General features: G+C 33.6%; 1 protein-coding gene across 1 annotated transcript in view; it reads right to left on the reverse strand.

The window, feature by feature from the left end:
• Window positions 1-7310: 7310 nt before the first annotated feature.
• The window catches only part of Rpn9 (regulatory particle non-ATPase 9), a 35428-nt gene continuing 28028 nt past the window's right edge, over window positions 7311-14710 (reverse strand). Inside the window, exons 9-13 of the mRNA XM_067276905.1 lie at window positions 12986-13111; window positions 12741-12803; window positions 10739-10819; window positions 7647-7763; window positions 7311-7491 (exon numbers count right to left, since the gene is read on the reverse strand). Coding sequence (XP_067133006.1) covers window positions 7396-7491; window positions 7647-7763; window positions 10739-10819; window positions 12741-12803; window positions 12986-13111 — 483 coding nt within the window. The 3' untranslated portion in view covers window positions 7311-7395. The remainder of the gene's footprint in view (window positions 7492-7646; window positions 7764-10738; window positions 10820-12740; window positions 12804-12985; window positions 13112-14710) is intronic.

Raw genomic sequence — 14710 nt, forward strand, 5'->3', positions numbered from 1 at the left:
ATTTCCAAAATAGTAAAATAACATCTTAAATGCTGGGTTGAATTCAAAAGCTTTTACTGATATTAATATTTATAAAATTTGACTACTTTAAATAAGAAGCATTTGGGTTACAGTATAATTATCTCGATAGCGATAGAATAGGAAGGAACTAATTTGTGAAATTTCACGCGATACATTTGTCTAGTGAAACAAATTCATTTTGGCAGGCCATTTAAATTTGACCAAGGTATTTTTAAGGATTTGGTGAAAGAAAATCCACGCCTATCTACGAGGAAAGTAGCCGGAAGGCTTCCGAGGCCGTAATCAACAATGATTTCGTGTTTGTCCCGGTAAACAGAAAAAAACGTCATCTTGAATGACAACGCCAAATCTCCTAGCAAAAAACACATAAAAAAGTAGTCTACTTGAATTGTAATAAACTGTTTAATATCATCCAGCTTATTCATCAGAATTCAGATTAGCATTCGTTTCGGTTCCTGGAAAAAACAGACAAAAAATTTGAAAATGATATCGAAATTAAAGAGTGTTTAGAAGTGAGTTCACAGACTCTGCTCTGATCTCCGGCCGGAAGCAACAAGTTTTTGGCTGCCCTTTGTAAGTTATATATATAAACTATGAAAAAACACAAGTACTGTATTATGTTTTATAAGAAATTTATTAAATTAAACTTGCAGTGATTTTTAAAGGTTAGCCTATACTAAAAATTGGCAAATTAGTGGAATGATTATTATTCTTATTATTTAATTTGGCACAGGATTCGGTTCTTAGTTGTTTTGGAGGATGCCAAGGCCACATGGCACCTCCCAAAAAGAAAACAAACACAAGTAAATATTTTTGGAAAACTCTAAAAAAAGATTATATATTTTTTATATTGTGTCGTGTCTTCTATTTCTATATTACTTATGAATTAGCAATCAAATAAGGTGGGAATTTCATTGAATTCGCATTAAAATTTTTTTTTATCCGTTTAACTCTGCTCCGCCAAAATTAAATCGGAATGCGCGACTGAAATAACGAGAAACAGTATTTTGAATAAATCTCGTATAAAATAATATGTTTAATTTGTGTAATGATAAACACTAGCTGGAGTTTCTGGAGGCCTTATTCCGAAATTCGAGGAGGGAGAACTTCATTTTGCTATTCTCAATACGGCTAATGTTCCATTCCACAAGATTAGAGATTCGTACTGTGATACCTCGGTTTTCATCGATAATCCGTCCGAAAACAATCGGCGAAATCCGAAACCGAGGCAATTATTTCCATATGAATCAATGTAAATCCAATTAATTCGTTCTACACACTCCAAAATACATACCAAAAACACATTTCATAGAGAATTAATATAGCGTTAAATACTAAAAGCAATAAGAAATTAATATAAAAGACTAATCTAAAGGAAAACAATGGAAATGTTCGGCGAGACACGCGGGATAATGTCTCGTCTTGTAGAAGCTAGTTGGACACGAGCTTCTAGCCTATATCGCCCCGTGGTAAAGTGTGACGTAATTGTCATGTAATAGTAGTTGTATGCGTTTATGATGGTCGTATCGAAGGGAATAATGCCTTCCGGGAAATCCGTTTAAGAGTAACTGGCCCCTATTTCGGGCGTTACAAAAGAGGAGAAAACTCAGAAAACTTCACGTGCCAGCCAGGACGGGCTGGCACGTGAAGTTTTCTGAGTGAAGTTTTCTTTCGCGAACACAGCCTCATAAAGCCAACTCTTGCCCTGCCCCGCCTAATGGCATTACAGGGTTAAAGAGACTATGCCTTAAAGATGGATCGAAGCGCGTACCCGCTGAGGGGTTTTTTTTTTTTTTTTTTTTTTTTTTAAACTCTTTCCGCCCTGTGGGCACTAAGAGGGCCTCTTTTAGTAGGCCCATTATGGTTCGGCCAGGCCCACAATGGGGCGACCGGGTGGTGAGGGACGGGGCCCGACATATCCGAACGGACCACCCCCCGAAAAATTCCTGGGGATTATTCGACCCGTTCGGATTCGATCCCGGGTCCCCCAGAGCGGTAGGCTGCCACCTTGACCGCTCGGCCATCCGGCCGTCCCCGCTGAGGGGGTAGTCCTGTCTCGCTAGTCTCGATAGTGCTGCTATCGTGAAGTTTGTCCTTTCACGGACACTCCTCAGATGAGGTGTCTGGTCGATGATAAAGTATCTCGGTGTAATCATCGACCAGACACTAACTCATTCACCCTTTGGATGGGGTTGCCCGAATCCAGCATATCGGCCGGCGAGCCAACACACTAGTCCGGGCCACCGTCAGGGCCTCCGATTTCTCAGGGCTGAAGGATAGCTTATGCAGCTCTCCCCAGCGAACGAGCCGTCCTATAGTTCGTTGCCGCGAATCTCCATTCCGCGTCGGCTGTAGCCAGCAACTACTAACAACAGATCGTCTGCATAAGCCTGCAGCTGGACGTCGTCCGGAAGGACAAGTCGCCGTGTCCGCTAGAACGTTGCAGAGTAAAGGTCCGATACAGGATCCTCGGGGACAACTCCTCTCCAGCACCTTTTCGAAACTCTTACTGGGTGTGTGATAAACTACCGTGCAGTCGCTCAGGAAACTCCTGGTAAGCGATACAAAGGTGGTCGGCAGGTACGCCTTCCGCAGTTCACCCACAATGAATGGCCACCAGACGTTGTCGAAAGCCCCCGCAACGTCCATCGAAACGACCGACGTGTGGAGGCCCTGCTGGCGGTTCTGGTGAACCAGGTTGACCGCTCGATGTAGTGCCCTGCAGGTCGACAAGTCCGGCCAGAACCCATATTGGTGTAGGTGAAACAGCCCTTTCCGCTTTAGGTGGTAGTACACACTGTCACTAAGGATTCTATCAAGAACCTTTTCTCGGACTGGTAATAGGCTAATGGGCCCATATGATTTTGGTTCGTTCTTCGGGCGCCTACTCTTATGAATAAACTCAAGACGCGCCCACTTCCACTGCATTGGGAAGTAACCCAGGAGCAGACAATTCTGATACAGAACACGGAGCAGGTTAAGACGTTTATGTTGCAGAACTTGTACCATCTCGATCGTGATCCCATCATCGCCAGGTGCTTTCCCTTTCCTTAGGTTACCGATGGTATGGGCTACCTCAGAGTCAGTCACCGGCTCAAGTGTCAGGCCGCGACTCCACTAGCCGTAAAAGGGCCGTAAAACTCCTCGCCGTAAAAGCTTTTAATCACGTGACCATGATATTTTACGCCTGAGCAGGTCGTAAAACCAACGTAAAAGCGAATTGAGCAGTGTTCAACTTTCGAAGTGAATACGACCGTAAACCGGTACCATCCACCAATCAGAAGTCAGTGAAATCTAGGTCATCGTGACACGGTGCGAAAATGGCGGAAAACGAGCTTTTGTGTACGTTCTCTCGTGGCTACTCTAGAAGATCTAGAAAGATTTATCGAAAACATCCGAAAGTATTCGTGTATCTACGACAAGAGGTATCCCGATTATAATAATGGATGCCTAAAACACGCGATATGAACGGCCAAAGGAAAATCCTTCAATTTAGAGGAGTATATAATAAAAAAGTTAAGCTTATAAATGCTGTATATTATCTTAATAATATAATAATAAAAGTCAATATATGAAAGTAAAGATATTACTTTTACTATATTTGTAATTATAGTATAGAGAAAACTCGTAGAATATAATTATTGTCTTTATATCGATATATCACGTATACACCGTCTGTCGCCGTAAAAAGCTTCGCAAGCCGGACCTCCACCGCAATCCGAGCGCAAACGCAAATAGGTCACGTGATTAAAAGCTTTTACGGCGAGGGGTTTTACGGCTGTTTTACGGCTAGTGGAGTCGCGGCCTCACAGCCTCAAGAACGGGCAACTCCGCATCGCTGCGAAGCCACCTCTGTTCTTCGGTGTCCTCGGACCACTCATCGCACGGAAAGTGCGAGCGGAGCAGTACCTCTATCGATGCCTCCTGAGTGGAGGTTAGGGTTCCATCAGGTCTTTTGATGGACCCCAAGACCGTACTACGCTTCAGTTTGCCCACCACTAACTTGTAGGGAAGACAGCACGGGTTCTCGTCACTAATTTGCTGACAGAAACTGAGCCATGAGGTCTTCGCAAACACAGGTCCGAACTTCCAGTGTTCAAGGAACGGAACCGTTGGCCAATGGTGGGCTGTCGCGGGGTAATGTTTGCACAACGAGAAATAACGCCACACTGAGCCGGAAAACGCGTGGGTCGCCCTGTTTTCCCAAAATTAGCAGCGAGGTCACTTGAGTACGCCACGAAATCCGAGGTATTACTACATTCGTAATACGATGGGCATCGGCTGCAGTTACTATTTTCCTTAACCCACTTTCCTCTATCCTTGGTGGGCTGCAATTTGAAAAACTGTATATTTTCTCTTTCTTCACTTAATAGAGCGAGGAGAGAAAAATAAGAGATCCTTTTTAATTACACGCATCGTGAGTTCGGCCATGTCCATAATAGCGACAGCCGGATGGTGAGGGAACCCTTTATATCCAGGAATGACCTAACACGAAAATTCTTGGGGATTTGCTGGCAGAATTCGATCCCGGATCCCCAGAGCTCTAGGCTGACGTTTCAAAAGCCTCGGCCAATCAGGCCGTTCTAGAATATAAGGTAAATGATAATGGTAATTTCTGTGGATAAGTTACAGCATTGTGAACACTTATCAGTAATATTTAATTAAATACAAAACGCTTTTCTTCTCATAATTTATTTAAAACTTACAGATTATTTAATTTGTTGAAAGTTTGACATTTTTAAATTATTTTCAATTTATCGACGTTTAGAGGTACTGAAAGTCGTTTACGAAAGGGAAACTCGGGCTGATCTTAAGCCACTTCATACTAGTGTCTGTTTCACTAAATCAAATACCGTATTTTACGGACTATAAGACGCACCTTAACTTTTAAGCAATTTTTTTAAAAAATAAGACGCACCTGAATTTTGGAGGCAATTTTTCGAAGAAAAAAGTTCGTCTTATAGTCCGTAAAATACGGCAGTGTTCTTCAAGGTGAACTATTACTCCGAGCATAAGTTGAAATCTAATTGGCTACTTAATAAAAAATAATTTCTGAAACACAAATTCAAAATTCAGAGTTTTTTGTCGGATTATCCTTCTTTTACTTTCCAGGCTTCGTTATATTTAAGAGGGAAAATATGACCATCCTCAAGAGTTTTACATTTTTGGACTCAGGGCACCTTGAAATGTTGAGAAATAAAAAGAAAAACCAAATTCGTATTTTTAATTCTGTATGGATGTTAGTGCGCAAGCGGCAAGATTTTGTTAACCTCTTTTTATCGAAAATTTCTGAAATTTTGCAGAAAGGTTTGTTTATTAGGCAGATTGATGCTATTAAATTTTGGTGATTAAAGGTCTGGGGGTGGGAAGATAAAGGAGGTCGTGTGTCATATCTCCAGTACCGTCGGACATAATGACGATTTTACTCGTTATTAGCATTTACAAGTTATTTATAAAACCCATCCCTACCCTCAAAATTAAGTTTTTTTTAGCCATTTTATAATAATTAAAAATAAAAAGTTTTTAAAATAAAATATCGTAACAGATGGTCCACCAAATGTTGCCGGAAAAGTTAAGCAACTCGTTGCTGGATTTTTTAAACAAGTTATTTATGGATTTTCGCTACATCTTTCATACGTTTTTGAATATCGTGTTTTAAACTTTGTTAGGATACAGAAAGTTTATATATTCATTTTAAGGGTATGTCGCGTTTATAGATTCACTTACACTTGTTTGAATTTACAAACAATGCACGAAGTCTGTTCCACTGTTCCACAAAAAAAAATCCAGATGCTAGTTTCTAATAGACAACTTGCAGCTTTTGCCAATAAGTCACAGTATTTATAATATATTAAGTGCATATCCACATTTAACGAACTAACATTAAATTTCTCTTTCCTACTCAATTCAGCGCCACGAGGCTTATCGTGTTAAGCCGCGACTGTCTATAAACACTATACTTAATACTACTGGATCAGTAAAAGAAACTGCGTATTACCTCTTATTCGTTATGTCATCTTTATCAGATAAGTTAGAGACTCAAAAATTCATATTTAAAGATAAATCATGAAATGCATTATTTATTCATCATGATTAAATTCACGATAAAGGTAAGCGTACACTTAAGCGACGGGCAGAGAGGGAGAAATAGCATCAGTGTGCACCCACTTGGTCGCATTTCAGAGTGGTGGGTCCAGCACAATTTAACGGGAAGGGGAGTGTTCAGACAAAACATTTTTTCGGTACAAGTAACATCCGTGAAGAATTAGTGGTGGTGAGTTATCCATTATAAGTGTTGTAAATGTAAGTTATGTAGTTTTGTAGTAGTGAAATTCAAGTCCAGTCTGCTATGATAAAAGAAATGGACGAGCGTAACCCCCTCAAAAAGGAAGGAAAAAAATTGATGCAATTTCTGTTAATAAGTGGAATGCCAGAAGTATGACTTGTTATTAAGGAATTACGCATCTGAGTTAGTGACCCGGTCGATTCCAAGCGGACAGGTGGATTTGTTGCCCCTCCCTCCAGAGAATACCAGACTGCTTCCTCCCAGCTCTTCATTTGTCTGCTCACCTAGCATGCACACGTCCATTACTTATAACGCAGGTGTTATTTTTTTTCTGTGCATCCAACTAAATGTGAATAGAGAGAAATAATTATAAAGTACTATCTTTTATGATAAATATTTCTAATACGGAATACTTCGTGATGTATGGTTCTAACTTTGGAAACAGATTCTTTAGTTTGAAAATAAGTTAAAAAAGGTCCTGTGAATTTATCTAATATCCAATTTATAACTATTAGACAACTACATAAATGATAACTGATTAAGAGCCAGTTGGTCAGAAACAAACCTTAGAGGATATTTGCTTGATAGCTCTTCAAATAATCCTTTTAACTTGTTTTCAGGTTAAGAAAGCAGCTCAGAGTTATGATTATTTGTTGCACATTGTGTAAAAATTTTGTGTACCAGTAAAAATTACATATCAGAATATACCAAAAATTTAGTATTTGGTTCTGTATTTGAATAATAAAAAATCTTTACAATGTTAAATTTAAAATTAAATTAATCTTTGAAATTTCTGGTAAATGACTTATAAATAAACAGTAAGAATTGAACAATTTAAAACAGTATATGACTTGTTATTAAGAATAAAATGACACACATTTTAGTTTTTGTAAAAAAAAAAAAAAAAATCCTCTCTACTATTATGACAGCAAAGCTGGATTACAAAAAAAAACTTTGTTTTGAAATTTAACAGTTATAATAATCATAATTAAAAATTCCATAATAATATATATAAAACATTATTTTAATATCTTTGAAAATGAGAAACGTGACAAATTCTATACAAACTGAAAATGTTTGACAACAGTTTAGGTCAAGATATCTCGAGCTTCGGCTTGAAGTAGATTTTCTGTAGATTTCACTTCTCGACACCAACGCTCCAATTGCTGTTTCATGGATGCAATCTGCAAAAGATTTAAAACGATAAATTTAGATATATAAATAAACAAACTTAGAGTAGATTTAGTCTATTATTAAATACATAAATAATACAAGTCTATAACACCATTAGTCCCCACATATAGTATAATTCCATTTATTTGAATGAAACTAATTTTACCTGCTGCTTATCCAAAACTCTTGGCTGAACCCAGTGCATATGTACTTTCTTATCCACTCCATCTATGGAACCCTTTACCAAACCCAATGATAGAGCCTTCATCACCAACAGTTCTACCTAAAAATATTAGATGGTTAATGATAAATTTTTTCATTACACAAAATGACATTTTTAAAAACGTGACATTTTAATTAATAAAACATCTAATATAATAAAGATATATTGTCCTGTGATTGACTTACTCATATGAAATGTTTGAGTAGAAGCAAACTTCTTACAGAAAAAAAATAAATGGTAAAACTGAAAGTTAAAATTTCATTGCCAGATGACCAAGCACTTAAGTTGTTAAATTAACCTTACAGCTCTGAAGACCTGAAAACAAATCCAGACAAGTCAAAAAACTGCAGGAATTTTTTGGGGATTGTCCTGGATATGTAGGGTTCTGTTACCACCCAGCCATTGTGGGCTTGACTGAACTCACAATGGGCTTGATAATAAAGACCTCTTAGTGCTCACAGGAGGAAAAAAAAGTATAATTGAAAAGAAACATCAAGCATTCTAGCAGAAAAATATCCAAAATCTCAAAAAATAAAATATTTTGAATGCTTCAAAGTGTCATAGTTCAATTTAGTAAAAATTAGTGATGTAATGCATAGTATATTCGGCCAAACTATTCGGCTTGATTAATGCACGTACGAAATTGGCGCGCAAACCGCATTATCGCGCACCCTGCTCTCTATTGGCCCGCTGTCACTACGATTTTTTCTTCCAGTAGCTCTAAATTATTTAATTTAATTAATTAAATTATAATTATTAAAGTTAATATGAGATGGAGCCTAACATCTACCTCTAGTGCCAAATTGGTTTATAATTTATGTAATAGCCGTAAATAGCCCGATACGATTCGGCAGTTGTTGGTATTTAGATGTAAGTTATAACTTTTAAGTTATTTTATTTGCAATCGATCTTTTTAACTTTTTAATTAAGCACTAAAATTTTGTTTTTACTACTTATTTGTATATTGAATAGTACCCTAAGGATATACTTCAGTGAGGACATATGATCTAGTTTCTCCCCAGTTGTGGAACAGTTCAAATATATTATTGGGGTTTCTATTTGTGAAGTTTTGTGATATTTTGTTGCTATTGTTTTTGTCAATATTTTTAAAATTTAACATAATTTCAAATGTTATCTTTTGTATATAATTAGAAATGCTCATTCTTTGCTTTATATATAAAATAAATTATATATTAGTTACTCATCTTCTAGAAATAGATAAATAATTCTTTCTTTAAATACGATAAGTTTCAATAAAATGTTTCGTAAATCATTTTAAAATATCGTAAAAAATATTAAAATATACGCGAATATGAATATAACATTAATGCCCGATACATTCTAACCTACACGCCATCAATTCCATAAGATATCGGGCTAGATAAAGACTATATTATTATTTAATTACGAAATAATTTAATACTATAGTTAGATGCTATTTCTTATTAACTTTAATAATTATAGTTTAATGTTCAGCATTAATAAAAGTTACCAAAATGATTAATTTACTGTGTTTTTGTAATTTCTTACTCCTGTTTTTAAGTATTCGGTATTCGGCCGAATAGTGATTTAAATATTTGGTATTCGGCCGAATAGCGAAAAATAGGCCGAATACTGGATAGTAACCGAATATTCGTTACATCACTAGTAAAAATATATGGCCAAGACAAATTAATTATTACAAAAAATCTTTAAAAAGATTCTTCTAATACAATACATACAAATGTGTCTTTATTCCAATCCAGTCTTTTCAAATGCACATTTGAAGATCCATTGTGAAATTGTCAATTCCTCAAATGTGCAATTGAAAGGACTGGATTGGAATAAAGACACATTTGTATGTAGAAGAATCTTTTTAAAGATATTTTGTAATAAAGTCATAGTTCAACCTTCAAATCCTCAAAAAGCCATAGAATCGAAGAAATTGATAAATTTAAATGTCATCTGTTTATTTTTAAAGATGTTTATTATTAATTTGTTTTGCATTACATTAAGTTACATTTTATTTTGTCATTCCACTAGCAATTCTTTTTTCTTATTTGGAGTTATTGAATTAATATATATAAAAAATCGTTTATATGAAAAATGATCAAAAATTGCACTATAGACATAAAGAACATTGTGAAGACATTTAAATGTGAAGCCCCAGTATAGACCATATTGGCCAAATACTAGTCGACTCTGAATTTTGGAATACTTACTGTTTTAAAAAATAGAACAGGACCAAAATATAAGTTGACCTCTTTGAAATAGTATTTCAGAACTTTCATTGTCCTCATCCTTGTTTCTTATTTGATTCTCAGGTATTTGTAATACAATCAGCATAAACAAATTTTTCATTGCTTTCTTAGTAATTTTTACTAATTGAATTTAAATCACATCAAATTGATTGGAAATTGTATCCAAAGGGATAAACTGTTTGGATACATTTTTCGGTTTTGTAGAAAAAAATATAATATGATATTTAAATGATTAATTGTGACTTTTTTGTCAATATCAACAAAAATTAAATTAATAGAAGTTATAGAGCAAAATCAAAAGTGTTTATGTGCTTGGGAGAAAGCTGCCCAGCATATATACTGTATTTCACCAGGAAAGAAGCTTTCTTTGCATATTTGATGTATATTCTGTAAAGTGTACTTTCTAGTTTTATCACTATTGAAAATGAAACAAAAACTTTTTGTTTTTGCTTGTCTTATTTTTTTTCTATAACTGTCTAAAACAATTTTATAAAGCCTTAAACCTGTAATTATAAATTTATGTATTTGATATTATAATAATAGAAATTTACACTTTACAACAGAACAAATTCTGCAGTAAATTTTTAGCAACTTTCTTCCAATTTTTGTTGCTTGTTTGATTATTTTATTCCTGGGCATCTACTAAAGTTACCAAAACTGACTGATTCTGTTGAATATGATAAAAACAATCAACTAATCAATTATTTACAAATGTACTAAGCACTTAATTCCCATGCATAGTTTTGGTTTAAAAGAACTAAATTTTATTTTTAACATAAATGAGACTTAACTTACTTGATCTTCTGGTATTTTAGCATTTGCTGCAATTTCAGAAAAGGTCAAAATTCTGTGGTTTCCTGGTCTTTTGAAAGTCATCTAAAATAATAATAATAATTAGTATATTAAGAAAGTATTTGTCAAAGATATTACTTTTGAACATAGAAATTTTATTGTATATATGAATATCTGCAAGAAATTCAACTGAATTATAAAAAAATAATTTTGCATATTACAGATAACATTTTACATAGCAGTTCTAAATTTCTTAAAACACATCATATAAATATAGATTAATGATAAAATTCTAACATTAATATTTTTTAAAATTGATGTTATATTTTTACTACCTTCAATAATGTGTCCTGAGAGACTATACAGTTAGATAAATAATAATATGATTTTTATTGTCTTGGTCATGTTCATTACAAGTATTATGTTGTACCTCTATCAATTCATATAGTCTTCATTGTAACTAGTTATATAAGTGCATTATGAATTCTTGATCATCTCTCAATTTTAAATTAACTGAAAATGTGTTGATAAAATCATCATTTCAACTGCTTTGACTATTTAGTAAATCATATTGAAATAAAGATCTATTGCAATATAATAATTTTAACTTCTTCACTATGCTTTAGAAAAGTTCAAAAAAATTAAAAAAAACAACATCAAACATGTTTGAAGTTACTGCTTAAGCAGCAATCTAGATAAAGATTCTAAACTGATTTCTGTTAATAAAAAAAAAACAAGGTTTATTCCAAAACTACATTTCAGAAATATTATGCACATTATTATAATATATAAGTTTGTTAATCCAGCAACTAATAATTTGGAATGTCTGGTAGCCTGCAACCCTCTGAAAAATAGTCAATAATCCAGAACTGGATGATGATAATCCAACATACTAGTACCGAGATAATGTGTCCCAGATTGTTTTTTGAAGTAAAGAGAGACAAATTTGCATAGTCCCTTTGTCCTTTGGTGAACAAACGTTCACATCCAACCCATTTCTTAGTAAAGGCTCGTGTTAAGAAAATCACTGCACTAGTTCCTAGCTCCAATCTTGTCATTTCTTCTGCTCTTGAGGCAAAGTTTCTTATAACTAGTATTATTGGAGCTACTCTTCCAGATCTGTACCAATAGACATGGTCTTGTCATACCTGCCTGTTCCCCATTTTGAGCAGTAATGCTTGCAAACATACTATTGATTGAGAATAAAAGTACCTCCCTCAAAGCCCAGTATTTGTGATATTCCATACCACAAATACTGGGCTTGAAGGAGGTGCTTTTATTAGTTACTGAAAATAACTATTTCTGTTTCAATGGTAGTTTTTATTTACAGAAATAGGGACTGCCTATGGGCTCGCCTCTTTTGACTATTTTAGCTTAGTTAGTTACGAGAGCCATATAATTCAGTGTTTCAATCCCCACTCTGTATACATTACATCTTTCTATATCTGCAGTACATGGATAATGTGATGCTAGTGAGGGAAGGCTTGGAAGATGAGTTACTACAATTTATATAATTCTTGTCAGCTGTTTTCCCAACAATCTCATTTAATAAAGAGGAAGAAAAAGATAAAAAAATATTTTTCTTGTAAAAAATCTCTTACTAGACCTTCCTTTTCCATAAATTTGTTGAACCACCTTAAATTATTCCTTCTACTGCCTTCCAGCTCTCCAAACCTCCAAAGCTTTTCTACAAACTTCACACCATACATTGTTTTCAACAAACCATTAAATCCAACTTTCTTCTTAACTGTTTTAACAGAAGAAAGGGAAAGATTGTCAGTGACCTGAACCCTCGTCTAGGATCACCATTCAGTCCAGCCCCCAGTACCCCTTGCTTCTTTTCACCCCTCCTAGATTTACTTACTGCCTTCTGAGGATGGTAGTTTCCCCTCTGGGAATCATTGTGCTAGATTAACATATTTCTACTATACAGTATTTAGTGTAGTGTAAGCATAACTTAGTTTTCAGCAATTAAAAATGATGATATACTTGTGTTTACACTTACCTCCATAAGACACAGCAAATTTATCTTTTCTCTTAGAGATACTTCATGATCTTTTAAATTAGGCTGAATTAAAAAAAACATTATCATGGCACCTGATATATAGTATATATTTTGAATTAATTAATTATAAAAATTTTGCATAGCTTTAGTATCAGTAGTAAAGTTTTAAAAAATTTCATGAAAATAAGTTAACAGTTTTTAAATATACTATACTTAAAAATTTTAACATTAAAGTTATTACATACTTCATTTTTCCAATATGGTCGCAATTCTTCATAACGTACTAAGCTTCCACTATTAAATGCATGTAACAGATCAACAATCCAATTTTTATCTCTTCCTTGTAAACTTTCTAAAATTGGATGAGCCAACTGCAATAAAAAATTAAAAATGCAAAACTACCAGAAAAATAAATTTCTTTCAGTCTCTGTTATATTAAAATTACACCTCAAATCTTGGTAGCATAAATAAGCAATTTAATATTAAACAGCCATAACTATTCTGCATTTTGTTTTACATAAACATCTTTTAATCTTTTGATCAAAAGTTTCTGTAATTTGATTTGATCCTGTAGGAAAATGGAGAATTTTGTCAGTTTCTATTATTTTAATTTATTGCAAAAATTTAATTTTCATAAACACAGTAAACTGACAAAATAAAATTAATAGTAAAAAGAAAATACAAAATAAATATTATGCTAAATAGTTTGACCTTCACAGGAGAAAAAAACATTTAAATAATATTGAAAGACTCAATTTTCTTGGAAGCTCATTATTTATTTGTAAATTGGACATTGATAGTAAAATCATTTTTCTAATACTTAAAATACTTAATACTTAGAATGTTTCTATACTTATGTTGATAGAAAATTCAATAACAAACTAGTCACTAATTCCCAAAACAACATTCATCTGACTAATAATATAAAATGAGAATATTCTTCAGCTAAAAACTAAAACACAATAAAAGCTCAATATTATGGACCTTGCATTTTTACAGACAGCTAATGTTAGTCTGGCTAAAAGTTTAGGAAAATTATCAGAAAATTCATTCACTGTAATGGACTTCTGTTGCTAAGGGCTATTTTTCAGACTCCACAGACTACTGTATTTCTGTTATTAACTGCCTTTTTAGTCACCATTTTATTTTGTCATAGTCATTGTTTTATTTACTTTATTTGCAAAAAAATAAATTCAAAATTAATATAAAATTCATTTTTAATCATTTTTTTAATGTAGGTTTTCACACTGTCTAGTTTTTATTTCATTTGCTAACTTACCAGTTTTGTTCAGATTTGATTCTGTTCTCTCTATGAGTGTCTTAGATTTGTTGTGTAAGGTCATAGATCATAAAAGAAAATGAAAAGATTTAGATTTATCTTTTAGATTTACTGATATATAGATATATTGTTTTTACAAGTTTAATAAAAATCTGGCTCACATACTTTACAATTGTATCCACTATGTAATTGACTATTGCCCACAATATCCATATACAGTAATAAACGTGTTTCTAAGTATCACAAATCTAAGAATATCACTAATAACTGAAAAACCTGAAGAACTTCCAGTAGTTACAGTTTTGTGCATTCAACAAAAATTGATAGTTGAAAGGACAGCCAAGTTGCCCTATATTTTTTATAACTTCATTTCTCAAACTTTTAAGACATGGAAACAATTCAGAGAAGGCATTATTCCTAAAAGCTGACAAGAATAGCAGTAGGAACAAAAGGGAGGAGGAAAACATAGAAGTAAGTTCAGAATGAACATTTGGTATATCCTCAAAACAAACTATTTTTTCAATCCTAAGTGAATTAATTGATTAATTTTCACTGAAGATAAAGTTTAGGCTAGTCAAAAATATCAAAATATATATTGATAAAAAGTTTTACAAAATTTTTAAGTAAAATATTGTTTAATTTGGATTATCAAAGAACATCTCTTCAAATAAATATTTATATGGTTAAACTA

The sequence above is a fragment of the Centruroides vittatus genome, unplaced genomic scaffold, assembly GCF_030686945.1.
Source record: "Centruroides vittatus isolate TY-2023 unplaced genomic scaffold, ASM3068694v2 contig_717, whole genome shotgun sequence".
Classification (NCBI taxonomy): Eukaryota; Metazoa; Arthropoda; class Arachnida; order Scorpiones; family Buthidae; genus Centruroides; species Centruroides vittatus.